Source organism: Ranitomeya imitator, chromosome 4 (assembly GCF_032444005.1).
Source record: "Ranitomeya imitator isolate aRanImi1 chromosome 4, aRanImi1.pri, whole genome shotgun sequence".
In the NCBI taxonomy this organism is placed as follows: Eukaryota; Metazoa; Chordata; class Amphibia; order Anura; family Dendrobatidae; genus Ranitomeya; species Ranitomeya imitator.
In genome coordinates this window covers 384,327,030-384,345,351 of record NC_091285.1, presented here as the reverse complement: position 1 = coordinate 384,345,351, position 18,322 = coordinate 384,327,030, and the positions used below count along the sequence as shown (strand labels likewise).

Genomic DNA, 18,322 nt, shown 5'->3' with positions numbered 1-18,322 from the left:
CTTTGTAGCAGCTGCCTGACACTGGCCACTGAATATGAGTTTGTCATCCACCCATACACCCAGGTCTTTTTCATTGACGGTTTTGCCCAGAGTTTTAGAATTAAGCACATAATTATACATCTTATTTCTTCTACCCAAATGCATGACCTTACATTTATCCCCATGAAAGCTCATTTGCCATTTATCAGCCCAAGCTTCTAGTTTACATAAATCATCATGTAATATAAAATTGTCCTCCTCTGTATTGATTACCCTGCAGAGTTTAGTGTCATCTGCAAATATTGAAATTCTACTCTGAATGCCCCCTACAAGGTCATTAATAAATATGTTAAAAAGAAGAGGGCCCAATACTGACCCCTGTGGTACCCCACTGCTAACCGCTACCAGTCCGAGTGTGCTCCATTAATAAACACCCTTTGTTTCCTATCCCTGAGCCAGCTCTCAATCCACTTGCACATATTTTCCCCTATCCCCATTATTCTCATTTTATGTATCAACCTTTTGTGTGGCACCATATCAAAAGCTTTTGAAAAGTCCATATACACTACATCCACTGGGTTCCCTTGGTCCAATCCGGAACTTACCTCTTCATAGAAACTGATCAAATTAGTCTGACATGAACGGTCCCTAGTAAACCCATGCTGATACTGGGTCATGAGGTTATTCCTCTTCAGATACTCCAGTATAGCATCCATTAGAATGCCCTCCAGGATTTTACCCACAGTAGAGGTTAAGCTTACTGTCCTATAATTTCCGAGTTCAGTTTTGGTCCCCTTTTTGAATATTGGCACCACATTTGCTATACGCCAGTCCTGTGGTACAGACCCTGTTACTATGGAGTCTTTAAAGATTAAAATTAATGGTCTATCGATGACTGTACTTAATTCCTGCAGTACTCGAGGGTGTATCCCATCCGGGCCTGGAGATTTGTCAATTTTAGTGATTTTTAGACGCCGCCGCACTTCCTGCTGGGTTAAGCAGGTGACATTTAATGGGGAATTTTTATCACTAGTCATTTTTCTGCTATGGGATTTTCTTGTGTAAATACTGATGAAAAAAAGTCATTTAGCATATTGGCTTTTTCCTCATCCTCATCCACCATTTCACCCAGACTATTTTTAAGGGGGACAACACTCTCATTATTTAGTTTCTTACTATTTATGTTGTTAAAGAATATTTTAGGATTATTTTTACTCTTTCTGGCAATGAGTCTCTCTGTCTCAATCTTTGCTGCCTTGATTTGCTTTTTACAGAATTTATTTAATTTTTTGTATTTATTTAATGCCTCCTCACTACCTACTTCCTTTAATTCTCTAAATGCTTTCTTTTTGTCACTTATTGCGCCCCTTACAGCTCGATTTAGCCATATTGGTTTCCTCCTATTTCTAGTATGTTTATTCCCATACGGTATATACTGTGTACAGGTCCTATCCAGGATGCGAATAAATGTCTCCCATTTTCTTTGTGTATTTTTGTGTCTCAGGATGTCGTCCCAGTTAATTGCACCAAGATCCTCTCTCATCCGTTGGAAATTTGCCCTCCTGAAGTTTAGTGTCCTTGTAACCCCTCTATTACACATCTTTTTAAAGGATACATGAAAACTTATTATTTTGTGATCGCTATTACCCAAGTGACCCCCAACCCTTATATTTGATATGTGGTCTGGCCTATTGGTTAATATTAGGTCTAGCAGTGCCCCCCTTCTTGTTGGGTCCTGAACCAGTTGTGAAAGGTAATTGTCTCTCATAGTTGTCAAAAACCGATTACCTTTGCTGGAACTGCAGGTTTATGTTCCCCAATCTATTTCAGGGTAGTTGAAGTCCCCCATAATAATGACTTCTCCTTGAGTCGCAGCTTCATCTATTTGCTTTACGAGGATATTCTCCATTGCTTCCATTATTTTTGGAGATTTATAACAAACCCCTATCAGTAATTTATTATTTTTCCCCCTCCCCTTATCTCCACCCAAAGGGATTCTACATTTTCATTAAATTCACCTATATTATCACGCAGGATGGGTTTTAAGAACGATTTTACATATAGACACACCCCATCCCCTCGCTTACCTGTATGGTCATTTCTGAACAGGCTATAGCCCTGCAAGTTAACAGCCCAGTCATGGCTCTCATCCAGCCATGTTTCAGATATCCCCACCATGTCATAATTATGCTCCAACAACATTAGTTCTAATTAGTTCATTTTGTTGGTGAGGCTTCTGGCATTAGTATACATACATTTTATGTATCTCTCTGCACCTCTATTCTTTCTTAAATTATTAACTGTTCTAACCCCACCCCCCCATGCCACCGTCACCCCCAACTTCCTTATTTGTGCCCAGGTCTCAATCTGCACTATCTTCCCCTCCTATAAAATGAATACCCTCCCCCCAATTCCTAGTTTAAACACTCCTCCAACCTTCTAGCCATTTTCTCCCCCAACACAGCTGCACCCTCCCCATTGAGGTGCAGCCCGTCCCTAGCGTAGAGCCTGTAGCCAACTGAGAAGTCGGCCCAGTTCTGCAGGAACCCAAACCCCTCCTTCCTACACCAATTCTTGAGCCACTTATTAACCTCCCTAATCTCCTGTTGCTTCTCTGGCGTGGCACGTGGTACAGGCAGTATTTCGGAAAATACCACGTTGGAGGTCCTTGCTTTCAGCTTGCGGCCTAATTCCCTGAAATCATCTTTAAGGACCTTCCACCTACCTCTAACTTTGTCATTTGTGCCAATGTGCACCATGACCGCTGAGTCCTCACCAGCCCCTCCCAGTAATCTGTCCACCCGATCAGCGATGTGTCGGACTCGAGCGCCAGGAAGGCAGCACACCGTTCGACGATCCCTGTCTTTGTGACAGATTGCCCTATCTGTTCCCCTAATAATTGAGTCGCCCAGTACCAGCACCTGTCTGGCCTGCCCTGCTCTCCTATTTCCCTCCTTACTGGAGCAGTCACTCCTCCGGCTTTCAGAGGGCATGCCTGGCTGCAACAGTGCTACCCCTGTACTGGCAGGACCATTGGTTTTAACACACTGGGTACTGGAAAATGGGAAAACAATTCCAAGTGCGGTGAAATTGCAAAAAAAAGTGCAATTCCACAATTGTTTTTAGTTTTGCTTTTTTACTAAGTTCACTAAATGCTAAAACTGACCTGCCATTATGATTCTCCAGATCAATATGAGTTCATAGACACAAACATGTCTAGAGTTTTCTTTAAATGGTGACAAAAAATCTAAAAGTTTGTTTAAAAAAAATTATAATTGCGCCATTTTCTAATACCCATAGCGTCTCGATTTTTCGTGATCTCGGGTTGGGTGAGGGCTTTTAAAAATAACATTTTGGTGCAGATATGAACGCCTATTATTGCATTTTAATGCAATGTTTCAGAAACCAAAAAAAAAAAGAATGCTGGCGTTTTTTTTTCTCGTTACGCCATTTACCGATTGGGTTAATTCTTTTTTTATATTGAGAGATCGGGCGATTCTGAATGCGCTGATACCAAATATGTGTATGTATTGAATTTTAAAAACATTTTCTTTTTACTTTTGGCATGCTTCAATAGTCTCCATGGGAGACTAGAAACTGCCATAACCCGTTCACCTCTGCTACATACAGGCGATGAGCAGATCGTCTGTATGTAGCAGAATTGCTGACTTGATATGAGCACCGAACACCGGGCGGCGCCCATAGCAATCTGGCAGTGACAACCATAGAAGTCTTCTGGAGACCTCTGGTTGTCATGCCAACCCATCGGTGACCTGCGGTCATGTGACACGGGTGCCAATGGGCAGGATTTCCGCCACGCTTGTTAAACACCGCTGTCCGAGTTTAACACGATTCCACCAGCGGCTGCTAGAGGCACATGTCAGCTGTTCACAACAGCTGACATGTGCCAGAAGAGATGTGGGCTCGGGGCTGGAGCCAACATCAAAGGGAGGGTGTCCTACATCAGTGTACTATTACGCCCGATGTCAGAGAGGGGTTAAAAATTACAAAAGGAAAATGGGCTGATGCAAAAGTTTGGTCACACTTGGAGATTTGTGTGCTCAGATACCTTTACGAAGATTTCACACCTTAATTAGCCTGTTAACATTATGGCTTGTTCGGTATTATCATACTTAATTAGCCTGCTACCGTTATTGCTTGTTCAGTATTATCATTAGGAAAGGCCAGGTGATACAAATTTCCCAGCTTCATAAAAACCCAGCCTCTAACCTTGTGCCAAAAAAAACACCAGCAATGGGTTCTTCTAAGCAGCTGCCAAAAACTCTGAAAATGAAAATGGTGGAGGCCTACAAAGCAGGAGAAGGCTATAAGAAGACAGCAAAGCATTTTCAAGTTGCCCCTTCCTCAGTGTGAAGTGTAATTAAGAAATGGGAGTTAACAGGAACAGTGGAGGTCAAGATAAGGTCTGGAAGACCCAGCAAAATTTCAGTGAGAGCTGCTCGTAGGAATGCTAGAGAAGAAAATCAGAACTTCAGCTTGACAGGAAAAGACTTTCAGAAAGATTTAGGAGACTCTGGAGTTGAGGCATATTGTTCTACTGTTCAGAGGCACCTGCATACATTTTGCCTTCATGGAAGAATCATCAGAAGATATTTTTCTGTGTCTTCGTCATATAATTCGGCAACAGACGTATGCAAAAGAACGTCTAAACAAGCCTGATGTATTTTGTAAACAAGTCCTATGGACCGATGAGGTTAAAATGGAACTCTTTGGCCACAATGATCAAAGGTAAGTGTGGAGAAAAAAGGGCACAGAATATCAGGAAAAGAACATCTTGCCAACCATTAAGCAAGGGATTGGAACAATTATGCTTTGGGGTCATGTTGCAGCCACTGGCATAGGAAACATTTCACAGGCAAAAGGAAGAATGGATTCAATGCAATGAAATTTCAACAAATTCTTGATGCAAACTTAACACCATCTGCAAAAAGGTTGAAGTTGGAAAAAAAAGATGGCTTCTACAAACGGCTAATGATCCTAAACACACATCAAAATCTACAATAGACTATCTCAAAAGGAGCAAGCTGATGGTCCTACAATGGCCCTCACAGTCCCCTGATCTGAACATCATTGAACATTTGTGGCTGGACCTCAAAATAGCAGTGCATGCAATATGACCCAGAAATCTCACAGAACTGGAAACAAGGAAGAATGGATGAAAATTTGGTGAAGATGTAAACTAGGATTGGGTGCATTATATGACCAAGCGACAAAACTTTTGTCTTGCCAAAATCTGACCATTCTGTGTCCATTAACTGATCAATATTTCTGCATTGATGCCAATTTATTTTCTTAACCTAAACCACATTTCGGAGGGTTTCATCTTTCAAAAGAATAATTTGTACAACCAATGGATGAATTTAACTTCAGGTTATAAGCTTTTATTTAAATAACATGGATAAGCGACATAACTTCTGCCAGGGAGTGTATATGTATATATATATATACAGTGGGGCAAAAAAGTATTTAGTCAGTCAGCAATAGTGCAAGTTCCACCACTTAAAAAGATGAGAGGCGTCTGTAATTTACATCATAGGTAGACCTCAACTATGGGAGACAAACTGAGAAAAAAAATCCAGAAAATCACATTGTCTGTTTTTTTTAACATTTTATTTGCATATTATGGTGGAAAATAAGTATTTGGTCAGAAACAAACAATCAAGATTTCAGGCTCTCACAGACCTGTAACTTCTTCTTTAAGAGTCTCCTGTTTCCTCCACTCATTACCTGTAGTAATGGCACCTGTTTAAACTTGTTATCAGTATAAAAAGACACCTGTGCACATCCTCAAATAGTCTGACTCCAAACTCCACTATGGTGAAGACCAAAGAGCTGTCAAAGGACACCAGAAACAAAATTGTAGCCCTGCACCAGGCTGGGAAGACTGAATCTGCAATAGCCAACCAGCTTGGAGTGAAAAATTCAACAGTGGGAACAATAATTAGAAAATGGAAGACATACAAGACCACTGATAATCTCCCTCTATCTGGGGCTCCACGCAAAATCCCACCCCGTGGGGTCAGAATGATCACAAGAATGGTGAGCAAAAATCCCAGAACCACGCGGGGGGACCTAGTGAATGAACTGCAGAGAGCTGGGACCAATGTAACAAGGCCTACCATAAGTAACACACTACGCCACCATGGACTCAGATCCTGCAGTGCCAGACGTGTCCCACTGCTTAAGCTAGTACATGTCCGGGCCCGTCTGAAGTTTGCTAGAGAGCATTTGGATGATCCAGAGGAGTTTTGGGAGAATGTCCTATGGTCTGATGAAACCAAACTGGAACTGTTTGGTAGAAACTCAACTTGTTGTGTTTGGAGGAAAAAGAATACTGAGTTGCATCCATCAAACACCATACCTACTGTAAAGCATGGTGGTGGAAACATCATGCTTTGGGGCTGTTTCTCTGCAAAGGGGCCAGGACGACTGATCCGGGTACATGAAAGAATGAATGGGGCCATGTATCGTGAGATTTTGAGTGCAAACCTCCTTCCATCAGCAAGGGCATTGAAGATGAAACGTGGCTGGGTCTTTCAACATGACAATGATCCAAAGCACACCACCAGGGCAACGAAGGAGTGGCTTCGTAAGAAGCATTTCAAGGTCCTGGAGTGGCCTAGCCAGTCTCCAGATCTCAACCCTATAGAAAACCTTTGGAGGGAGTTGAAAGTCCGTGTTGCCAAAACATCACTGCTCTAGAGGAGATCTGCATGGAGGAATGGGCCAACATACCAACAACAGTGTGTGGCAACCTTGTGAAGACTTACAGAAAACGTTTGACCTCTGTCATTGCCAACAAAGGATATATTACAAAGTATTGAGATGAAATTTTGTTCCTGACCAAATACTTATTTTCCACCATAATATGCAAATAAAATGTTAAAAAAACAGACAATGTGATTTTCTGGATTTTTTTTTTCTCAGTTTGTCTACCATAGTTGAGGTCTACCTATGATGTAAATTACAGACGCCTCTCATCTTTTTAAGTGGTGGAACTTGCACTATTGCTGACTGACTAAATACTTTTTTGCCCCACTGTATATATATATATATATATATATATATATATTTTTTTTTTTTTAATTATTATTTTTTTTTCCCTAAATTACAAAGGAAATGTGTCATCTGTAACTTTAGGCCTTTTAGAGATCATTTACCGTAACTTGCTTTAACTTGCTTAACTGTTTAAAATAACAGTGATTTTGACCAGAGGTGCCCAAACTCTTACATACCACTGTGGACTTCAGACAGTTATATGTTGAATAGCTGCAGCACAGAAGATGATGATTGTAGTATTTATTAATAATACAGAGATTCAATTGATAGAGGGACAGAAAGAGGTAGGGGAGGTGCCAGCAGTAGAAGTGACAAACTCAGTATGCGTGATCAGGGATATTGTGTAGTTGGGTTTTGTCCTGCTGCATTGTTTCCAACATTCAGCCAAAAGATCTTCCTCAGTCAACTTGGATCCAGGTCATGTATGCTGCTGATGGAGAAGACTCAAAAGTGTCTGAAATATCTGGTCGTGTTCCTGGAGATGGCAATTCCAGCATGTAGGCATTTGGGGTGTGGGAGTTCTTTCCATTGTTGACAACTGAAGAATCTTTTGCAAACAGCAAACCTGGCAATTTTTATATGACCTGTTAAAGAGCCATTGCTTCCTTTTTCTAAACAGCAAAACTTTTGCTGCTGCCAAAAAGGGATAATTTTTGGGAGGCTTGGTAAACAGCTATCACTTCATTAAGAAGCATCAAATTTCTTGCTACTTGCCAAGCAATGATAATTTTGGACCACCTCTTGTCAAAGAGACACAGCTTCTTATATGTGCACCACTTGAGTATAAACACCAGGAAGGTAGACATCTACCCCCAAAAAATTATAATTTTGGACCATTTTCACATTTTAAAAAGTAGAAAACTCTGTGTGCAATGTATTGCTAAAAAGACCTTTTAGTAACAATTATTTTCATCGGTTTATCCATGACCAGATATGTTGAGGTCACTAAAACATTATTATGGCTGTGTTTGTGTTACGGATCTCATAAGGGTTACAATACACTCCTAGGAAACGTCAAAGTGTTGCAGATGCCTTTAAAGAGAAATTGGAGGTTTTGTAGTATTGTGATTCACAGAGAATTGATTCGCAGCTAATTTATGTTTCGGGAAAAAATTTGCCAAAGATACCAAATTCACATTTGTAGAGATTAGCTCATCCCTAAAAGTTTGTTCATTTTGTATCTCCATGTATTTCTATTTTTTGGAGTCATGTTTTTCATGTAAATCTTTCAGAAAATTGCTGAATGGTTTGGGTGACTGTGTTTTATATCATATGGTTATGTTTCTAGAGAAGAAAAATGAAAGCACAATGCGACAACAGTTAGAGTCTCTCCTGTTTCTCAGGTCCCCATGAACTAGTTTTACCAAAACAAGAGAAAAGACCAGAATAGTTCATATAATCACAAGAATATTCGAAAAGACAATAAAAAAAATCAATTAGTAAGGTGCAAGGCTGTGTAAGTAGATTCTGAAGGAATAATCACAGATCATGAAACATGAGGCTATAACTAATGGAACTATAATTTCAAATAAACCTTACCCTACTGTCTTCTTGGCTTTCCAGTTCATATATTACTTGTTGTCCTTGAGAACAGTTGGAGTACTGGAAGAGGCTAGAGAAGAGTCTCCAGTTGTCTTGAGTATCTGCAAATATTGCATCCTGAAAATTTACTCCATGAGGGAGCAAATTGTAATTTTCATCCATTCTATAAGACAAAAAATAGATGTTTTTATTTATGAGTTTTAATAATCCTACAAATAAATTACAAAATTATAATCAAACACACAAAAGTGAAGTGAAAGCAGACATATTTTTCAGTATGGCTAATCTCTAGGAAAGCTTTTGAGGTAAGGAACTAGAGAAATACTTATCTCATAAACTTAATACTTTAATATGTCAAAGCGATTCCTACACACCACGTTAAGGTTGTCAAAAAAGGCAAAAAATTGTTTTGAATCTAATGTTGTAAAGAACAATTTTTCATTAAACTCCCACGACCCTGACTGTAACAACCACTGACAGAAAATATGCAAAAAATGCAATTAACTATAAGCATTCATAGCAATGCATGGACATGTCATAAATAGAACACAATTGTGTGGTGAACATTTTATGCTTACATGTTACGCCATCTTGTGCAAGTAATGCTGCTGGAGTGCCCAAATGTGGCTGTGTACAAAAATAAATAGAAAAAAAGGAAAAGGCAGCTCACCCGTTTTCTCAATCACAGACTATGCAAGGTCCAATGCACGGCATACTTGGAGTACAAGAAGGAAAATACAGACATGAGAAAATCCAGCATCCAGATCTTTGTTATAATAAAAAAAACCTTCTTCATTGTATCATAGTAATAAAAAAAACCTTGATATACATGACATCAAATAATTAAAAACTGCAAATGCGTTTCAGAACATTCTTAGTCACTGAAATGATTAAGTTGTTCTGAAACGCGTTTACAGTTTTTATCTTTTTTGTCTCATGTACCATACAGACCAAAAGTTTGGACACACCTTCTCATTTAAAGATATTTCTGTATTTTCATGACTATGAAAATTGTACATTCACAGTGAAGGCATCAAAACTATGAATAAACACATGTGGAATTACATACTTAATAAAAAAGTGTGAAACAACTGAAATTATGTCTTATATTATAGGTTCTTCAAAGGCGCCACCTTTTGCTTTGATGACTGCTTTGCACACTCTTGGCATTCTTTTGATGAGCTTCAAGAGGTAGTCACCGGGAATGGTTTTCACTTCACAGGTGTGCCCTGTGAGGTTTAAGTGGGATTTCTTGCCTTATAAATGGGGTTGGGACCATCAGTTGTGTTGTGCAGAAGTCTGGTGGACTACTGAATAGACTGTTAGAATTTGTATTATGGCAAGAAAAAAGCAGGTAAGTAGAGAAAAATGAGTGGCCATCATTACTTTAAGAAATGAAGTTCAGTCAGTCCCCAAAATTGGGAAAACTTTGAAAGTGTCCCCCAAGTGCAGTGGCAAAAACCATCAAGCGCTACAAAGAAACTGGCTCACATGAGGACCGCCCCAGGAAAGGAAGACCAAGAGTCACCTCTGCTTCTGAGGATAAGTTTATCCGAGTCACCAGCCTCAGAAATCGCAGGTTAACAGCAGCTCAGATTAGAGACCAGGTCAATGCCACACAGAGTTCTAGCAGCAGATACATCTCTACAACAACTGTTATTAAGAGGAGACTTTGTTCAGCAGGCCTTCATGGTAAAATAGCTGCTAGGAAACCACTGCTAAGGACAGGCAACAAGCAGAAGAGACTTGTTTGGGCTAAAGAACACAAAGAATGGACATTAGACCAGTGTAAATCTGTGCTTTGGTCTGATGAGTCCAAATCTTAGATCTTTGGTTCCAACTACCGTGTCTTTATGCGACGCAGAAAAGGTGAATGGATGGACTCTATATGCCTGGTTCCCACCGTGAAGAATGGAGGAGGAGGTGTGATGGTGTGGGGGTGCTTTGCTGGTGACACTGTTGGGGATTTATTCAAAATTGAAGGCATACTGAACCAGCATGGCTACCACAGCATCTTGAAGTGGCATGCTATTCCATCCGGTTTGCGTTTAGTTAGACCATCATTTTTTTTTTCAACAGGACAATGACCCCAAACACACCTCAAGGCTGTGTAAGGGCTATTTGACCAAGAAGGAGAGTGATGGGGTGCTACGCCAGATGACCTAGCCTCCAGTCACCAGACCTGAACCCAATCGAGATGGTTTAGGGTGAGATGGACCACAGAGTGAAGACAAAAGGGCCAACAAGTGCTAAGCATGTCTAGGAACTCCTTCAAGATTGTTGGAAGAAAATTCCAGGTGACTACCTCTTGAAGCTCATCAAAAGAATGGCAAGAGTGTGCTAAGCAGTCATCAAAGCAAAAGGTGGCTATTTTGAAGAACCTAGAATATAAGACATATTTTCAGTTGTTTCACACTTTTTTGTTAAGTATATAATTCCACGTGTGTTAATTCATAGTTTTGATGCCTTCAGTGTGAATGTACAATTTTCTTAGTCATGAAAATACAGAAAAATCTTTAAATGAGAAGGTGTGTCCAAACTTTTGGTCTGTACTGTACATTGAGGGTTTTTCTTTTTACTATGCTGCAAAAAAAAGAAGGATTTTTTTACTACGACGAGGATCTGGATGCTGAATTATCTCATGGTTACAAAGACAAATAATCCAAAAAGCACCATGAATATAGATCTAGAACTCATCAATTACTTCCATTGACTCAACTATTTCTGGGTATGGAGGCAACTGTAGAGGTCTGATGATGCTTTTCTATAACATTTCACTTTTTTGCCCTATATTTCTTATGTTTCTATAGTGAACAGTTTTCAATTATCTTTGATGATATCACATACATAATGCAAAGTGTTTCTGTCATTGGTATAACTTGAAGCTTATAGACCCAATGCAAAATCTCCAATAGGGACCTCAGAAATAATTATTGGTCATCTCATATGGACTAAAGGGTCCTTTTGGGCCACCATATGATCTAGGGCCGATGTACAAACGAAATCCTGCAACCACTATAGTTAACCCACTGGTTCCTGCCATGTCAATAAACAAAAGCTGATACAATTAGACACAAATTGAAAGTAGATTACAACCTACCACATTTTAGGGGCCTGAGATGGATGAACACAAGACAGTATAGCGCATGCACACAGCTATATTTATTTATTTTACTCACCTATATACCGCCATTAATTCCACAGCACTTTACAGACATTATCATCGCTGTCCCCATTGGAGCTCACAATCTAGATTCCCTATCAGTATGTCTTTGGAGTGTGGGATGAAACCGGAGTACCCAGAGGAAACCCACACAAACACAGGAAGAACATACAAACTGGTGGGATTTGAACCCAGGACGCCAGCTCAGCAAGTCTGTAGTGTTAACCACTGAGCCACCGTGCTACCCTTATACTGTATATGCTGTGCAAGAGGAATACAGTACTGTGCTAGGGAGGAACATCATAGCTGATTTTTAATCAGAATACAGTTATGAAATCAGCTGGCACTGTAGCTTGCTGGCATTAAAATTCGGTGGAGGAGGGAGAAAGAAGAGGGTAGAAGCAGACATATTCTACAGTAAGTACTCTTGAAATGACAGTTACATTTCTCATAAGAACTTTATGAGCAACAACTATCATCTCCTATCTTAATAGTGGAAAAATCTGTTTTCACTGAAGACATATTTTACCTGTGGACTAAGAATTTTGAGAGTGAATGATCAGTCCAAGAGGAGAGAGAAGAATTTTTTTCTAATAAGGTTCTTATTTTCATGTGTACTATTTATTTATGGAATACTAGCTGTACTACCCGGCTTCGCCTAGTTTAATAACTGCTGTTAGCAAAATAGAATGTGTTAACAAAAATTTATTCTGCACACAAAAACCACAAAACAAATAGATAGAAATGTAATTATTAAAAGGCAAAAACTAAGCTAATAGAAGCATTTCACAACATATATTTCAACACCAGAGATATTCCACACAGATTTAACTAAATTGGCCAAGTAATGTGAAGTAATCTTCTACTACTTATTCGAGAGCGTTTTTATAAACTACATTCTTAGTTTTTCCTTCAGGTGCAAAGACGAACAGATTTTTCCTGTTCCAACTCTTGAACAGGCCACATAAAGTTGACCATGAGAAAAGCATGGAGATTGTAAATCGATTCCAACTACTTTCAAGGACTGTCCCTGAGCCTTGTTGATGGACAGCAGCAAATGCCAGTCGAACAGGAAACTGGAGGCGTTTAAAATCCAAAAGGCAAATCAGATGGAATGAGAGGAATTGTTGGAATGAAAACATCTTCTCCTGTCGCACATCCTGTCAAAATGGTTGCCTCAATTACATGTAGCAACAGGTTCTTAATCAAGAGTCTTGTTCCATTACAAAGCTTTGGTGGATCCAAATTTCTCAATAGCAGAATAGGTGCTCCAGGTTTTAGAAAGAGGTTGTGAGGAGACAGTCCTTGTGGTTCCAAGAAATTGAGGAATTCATTGGCCCTTGAGGAAGCAGTTCTTGTTCTCTTGTCCGCAAGCCTCGCTTCCCTCTCCTCAGAAAGTTCATTGGCCCTTGAGGAAGCAGCTCTTGTTTTCATGTCTGCAAGCCTCGCTTCCCTCTCCTTATAAAGTTCATTGGCTCTTGAAGAAGAAGCTCTTGTTTTCATGTCTGCAAGCCTCGCTTCCCTCTCCTCAGAAAGTTCATTGGCCCTTGAGGAAGCAGCTCTTGTTCTCTTGTCTGCAAGCCTCACTTCCCTCTGCTCAGAAAGTTCATTGGCTCTTGAGGAAGTAGCTGCAGTTCTCATGTGTGTCAGCCTTGTTTCTCGGTCTTAACATTTTTCATTGGCCCGTAATGCAGCTTTTCTTTTCGCATCAGCTGACATTCGTGCCATGGAATTCCTTTTCTTATGAGGCATTATTGTGGTAAAAATAGTCTGTAACTGGCAGTTTCTATATCTTCTCACATAGAGGTAATGTGACTGACATCAGCCTTTCCACCAACACACCCTAACTGACAAGCTATTACCTCACACAAGTTTTGTTATACTGAGAATGTCCTTTGTTGCCTGTAATAACCAATCAGAGCTCAGATTATTAACTGTAAAAAAATAGAAGCTGAGCTGTGATTGGTTGCTATTGGAAGCCTGATAAATCCCCAGCCAACAGGAAGCCCTCCCCCCTGGCAGTATATGTGCTGAGGGTGGCAAATGTGTTCAAGCATGTGGTAGTGTGTGGCGCATTTTGTGTGTGTTCATATCCCCATGTGTGGTGAGTATCCCATGTCGGGACCCCACCTTAGCGACTGTACGATATATACTCTTTGGCGCCATCGCTCTCACTCTTTAAGTCCTCCTTGTTCACATCTGGCAGCTGTCAATTTGCCTCCAACACTTTTCCTTTCACTTTTTCCCCATTATGTAGATAGGGGCAAAATTGTTTGGTGAATTGGAACGCACGGGGTTAAAATTTCACCTCACAACATAGCCTATAACGCTCTCGGGGTCCAGACGTGTGACTGTGCAAAATTTTGTGGCTGTAGATGCGACGGCGTAGATGCCAATCCCGGACATACACACATACATACATACACACATAGACACACACATTCAGCTCTACATGTTAGATAAATTAAAACAATGGATACTCTAAGGTATCTCCTTTCACAGTGACATTTTTAAAACAGATTTGCATGACTGAAATACAGCAGTTCAAAACGTAGAACAGAACACACACATACAGTTTTGATGCAGAGTGTAACTCCCTCCTTTGTATTTCCTGTAAGTTTGGAATCCACTTCTGGCTTTAGATCTAGAATACTCCATCAAAAACAAGTATAAAGGTATGTGCACCTGCAGCACTGCTGTTAGGGGCAGGCAAACTAGCCATTTGCATAGGGCCCCCACTCCACCAGGGGCCCTCAGCCAGTGGCATGACGGTAATAGCAGTACACCACCTGGCAACTATGGGGCTTGTGAGTCAGGGGGGCCCTATGCCAGCACTGGCTCCAGACCCCACCCCCACCCAGCATCACAAATTCAACTGTATTGCCATCATAGAGTTACAGAGAAACAATTGAAATCAATGATGAAGCAGAGAGCATCAGATGACTCTCCCTCTCCTATAATTTCCCCTCAGCTTCTGATGCTGGCGGGCATGATGCTGTCGCTTCTTTGCGCGTCTTGCTGTTATTTTTAAATCAGTGAGTACATGGTGGCCATAATACTGGATGAATATGGGATGTGCATTATACTCTATGAGACTGCATTATACTATATGAGGCCGCTTTATACTATATGGGGATGCATTATATTCTATGGAGGATGCATTATACTCTATGGAGGCTGACTTATACTATATGGACCTGCATTACACTAAATGAGGCTGCATTACATCATATTGGGCTGCATTACACTATATGGAGCTGCATTATACTATACAAGGCTGCATTATACTGCATGAGGCTGCATTATTCTGTATGAGGCTGCATTATATGCTATGGAGGCTATATTATACTATATGGATGCTGCATTATACTCTGTCAAGGAGTATGAGGAGTGCATTATACTATGTATATTATATGGAGTCCACATCATACTCTATCAAGGACTATTGGGAGTGCATTAAGCTGTATGGGGCTGCATTATACTGTATGGAGGACTATGGGGAATGCATTATACTATAGAGAGTGCATTGTACTATATGGAGGACTATGGGGGTGCATTATACTATATGGAGGGCTATGGGGAGTGCATTATACTATATGGAGGACTACGGGGAGTGCATTATATTATATGGAGGACTATGGAGTGTGCGTTATACAATATGGAGGACTACTGAGAGTGTATTATACTATATGGAGGTCTTATGGGGATTGTATTACACTATATGGAGGACTATGAGGAACATTATACTATGTGGAGGAATATGGGGCATAGTATACTACATGGAGACCTATTGGGTTTGTATTATGCTATGTGAAGAACTATGGGGTGCATTATAGTGTGTGGAGGACTATGGGGTGCATTATACTAAACAAGCAAAATGCTGATTATTCATCGAGTGATTGGATTGTTTATGCTGAAACAGAAATCATTGTCCTCAGTAGGGCCTGTTCACACATTGCATTTTTGCAGCCTTTTTTATGTGCATTTCGGCCAGTTTAAAAACGCAGTGTTTTATGGTACCAGCAAAGCCAATGACATTTCTGAAATTTATTTTTTGCTTGCAGATTTGAACCTTCAAAGCTTTTCTACAACTTTGCCTCATGTGAATTCTCTCTGCATATTTTCCAGGTTTTTCATCCAACCAAACAAAAGGGAATAAAAGCATGTAAAATGGTATCAATAAATATAAGCAAAAATGCGTCAAAAAACAAGACAATGACACACATATTTTAGGCAATGTTTCCCCTGCAATACTCTGGTTTTTGCAGCTTAACAATACAAGGAGCAAAAAACCCAATGATATGCCCAACAGAAAGTAGTACTATAACGATAAAAAAAAGTACATGCAGTGCAGACATCCCATGAAACCGGTATAATAGGCAGTAGTTTTACAGCCAACAAAAAAACTGCTAGTAGCTGATAGTTTTCCATAAGCCCAAATCTCACTACTTTTAGCCTTCACAGTATAATCTGACAATTATACCTATCAGCTACAAGCAGAGGAGACATTGAACTTTCTGAAACCAGAACAGTGACCAGTAACAGCCAACAAAATATGTACTGTACTGGTTCTATACATCACATTAAAACTCATTTATTCCACTGCTGATTTATTCCACTGCTAATAAAATCCTTTGGATTGACATAAGACTTTTTTTTTCACATATCAGCTGACATTCAGCAAATGTAACTTTTGCAACAATTTGTATTGTGCTTTTCTCACAATGGACTCAAAGTAATTATGTGTATATGAAGAATACTGAGATACTATAACTGGAAAATGATATGATCTGCTAATCTGACTCATTAACCATTATTAACACCTTTAAGTGCAGTAAATGTTGTTATGATGTTAATATTTTCCCCATCAGAATATTTCTTTGTCATTCTGTAACATGTTCCAGTAATGAACTATAGGGATGACCCTGACATTGGTTTGCCACTAGTGATGAGCGAATATACTCGTTACTCGAGATTTCCCGAGCACGCTCGGGTGACCTCTGAGTATTTTTTAGTGCTCGGAGATTTAGTTTTTATTGCCGCAGCTGTTAGCCAGTATAAGTACATGTGGGGGTTGCCTTGTTGCTAGGGAATCCCCACATGTACTTATGCTGGATATCAGATGTAAATCATTCAGCTGCGGCAATAAAAACTAAATCTCCGAGCACTAAAAAATACTCGGAGGACACCCAAGAGTGCTCGGGAAATCTCGAGTAACGAGTATATTCGCTCATCACTATTTGCCACCACAACTCTTGTAGACAATCACAGTTACTATATGATCCCTCCATGTCAGTGCACTCACCTGAGGAAGAAGAAGAAGGAGTGCCCTTCCACTACAGTATATGAGTGACAGTCAAAGTATCCCAGACCAGTGATGTTCAGCCTGGATCCTGCAGGAACCTCCAGCATGCTGCCCCAAGCCTGGTCACACAGAAGCTCTATCTCTGCTGAGTAGAAGAAGGTGCTGTCTCCTGCCTCATACTGCCAGGGCAAGTAGTTGTATATGGTGCTGAATATGCTGCTGTGGGTCTCCTCGTGGACTGCCAGCACCTTGGCATAGAGGATGATTTGTGCCAGCTCTGCTCTGCACCCCTCACTCAGGTGTCTCCAGTCAGAGGACAGCTGACAGCCCAGAGCACTGCTCCACACAGCCAGGGCAGTGACCACCAAGCGAAGCATCATGAGTGATCCAAGTAGACTGCAGTCTGAGAGTGGCTGCAAGTTTACAGACAGCTGTCATCTCCCATTGTGCTGGGCTCTGCTCATCCCTCCTGAGAGTATAGCACTGTGTGCAGACCCCTAAAGCAGTGCCAGCCTCCTGCTCAGACACATGCAGTAAAAGGACTGGCTCCCACGCCCCCTGCCTTGTAATGCAGGCAGGACACACTCCAGGAGGAGGAACTCAGCTTCAGGATTTCCAATATTTCCCGGAGTCCTGACCATTATTTGTCATGTTCCTAAAAATATGCTCAGGACTTTGAAACATCTCTGCCAGTTAACTATTTTTTGTTCTATCTATATGGCAGAAAAAGCACTAGCAAAGTGATGACAATAAAGGTCCTATTAATTTGTATGGGAAACATCCTGCTGTAAAAAAAATTTCAGGCATTCAAAGAGTTTAAAAGAATGAATGCATATTGTTCTGGAGTTTTCCACTAGCAATACATTACAATCTAAGTACATGAAGAGCATAGGATAGAAAGGCTAATGAGACACCCAGAAGATGCTCAGGTGTCCTTTTGAGCGTTTTGTCAGCGCTTTTCTTCATTGTTTAAGGCCGGCGTCACACTCAGCGTAAGACAATACGGTCCGTAATTTAGAGCCGTAATACGCAGAAAAGTCCCCAAAATAGTGGTCCGTATCTCCTCCGTAGGCAGGGTGTGTCAGCGTATTTTGTGCATGGCATTCTCCGTATGTAATCCGTATGGCATCCGTACTGCGAGATTTTCTCGCAGGCTTGCAAAACCGACATACGGATATACAATGGATCCATGTGCTCAAAAAAATGTAACTATATATATATATATATATATATGTCAGTAAGACACATACAGT

The 18,322-nt window shown here is 40.5% G+C and overlaps 1 protein-coding gene across 2 annotated transcripts in view; it reads right to left on the bottom strand.

Moving 5' to 3' along the window:
* Positions 1 to 17,583, bottom strand: part of CCDC3 (coiled-coil domain containing 3) — a 108,115-nt gene extending 90,532 nt beyond the window's left edge. For both annotated transcript variants that reach the window (XM_069765209.1, XM_069765210.1), the window contains exons 1-2: positions 17,070 to 17,583; positions 8,599 to 8,764 (exon numbers count right to left, since the gene is read on the bottom strand). In XM_069765209.1, coding sequence (XP_069621310.1) covers positions 8,599 to 8,764; positions 17,070 to 17,449 — 546 coding nt within the window. In that variant the 5' untranslated portion in view covers positions 17,450 to 17,583. The remainder of the gene's footprint in view (positions 1 to 8,598; positions 8,765 to 17,069) is intronic.
* Positions 17,584 to 18,322: the final 739 nt, after the last annotated feature.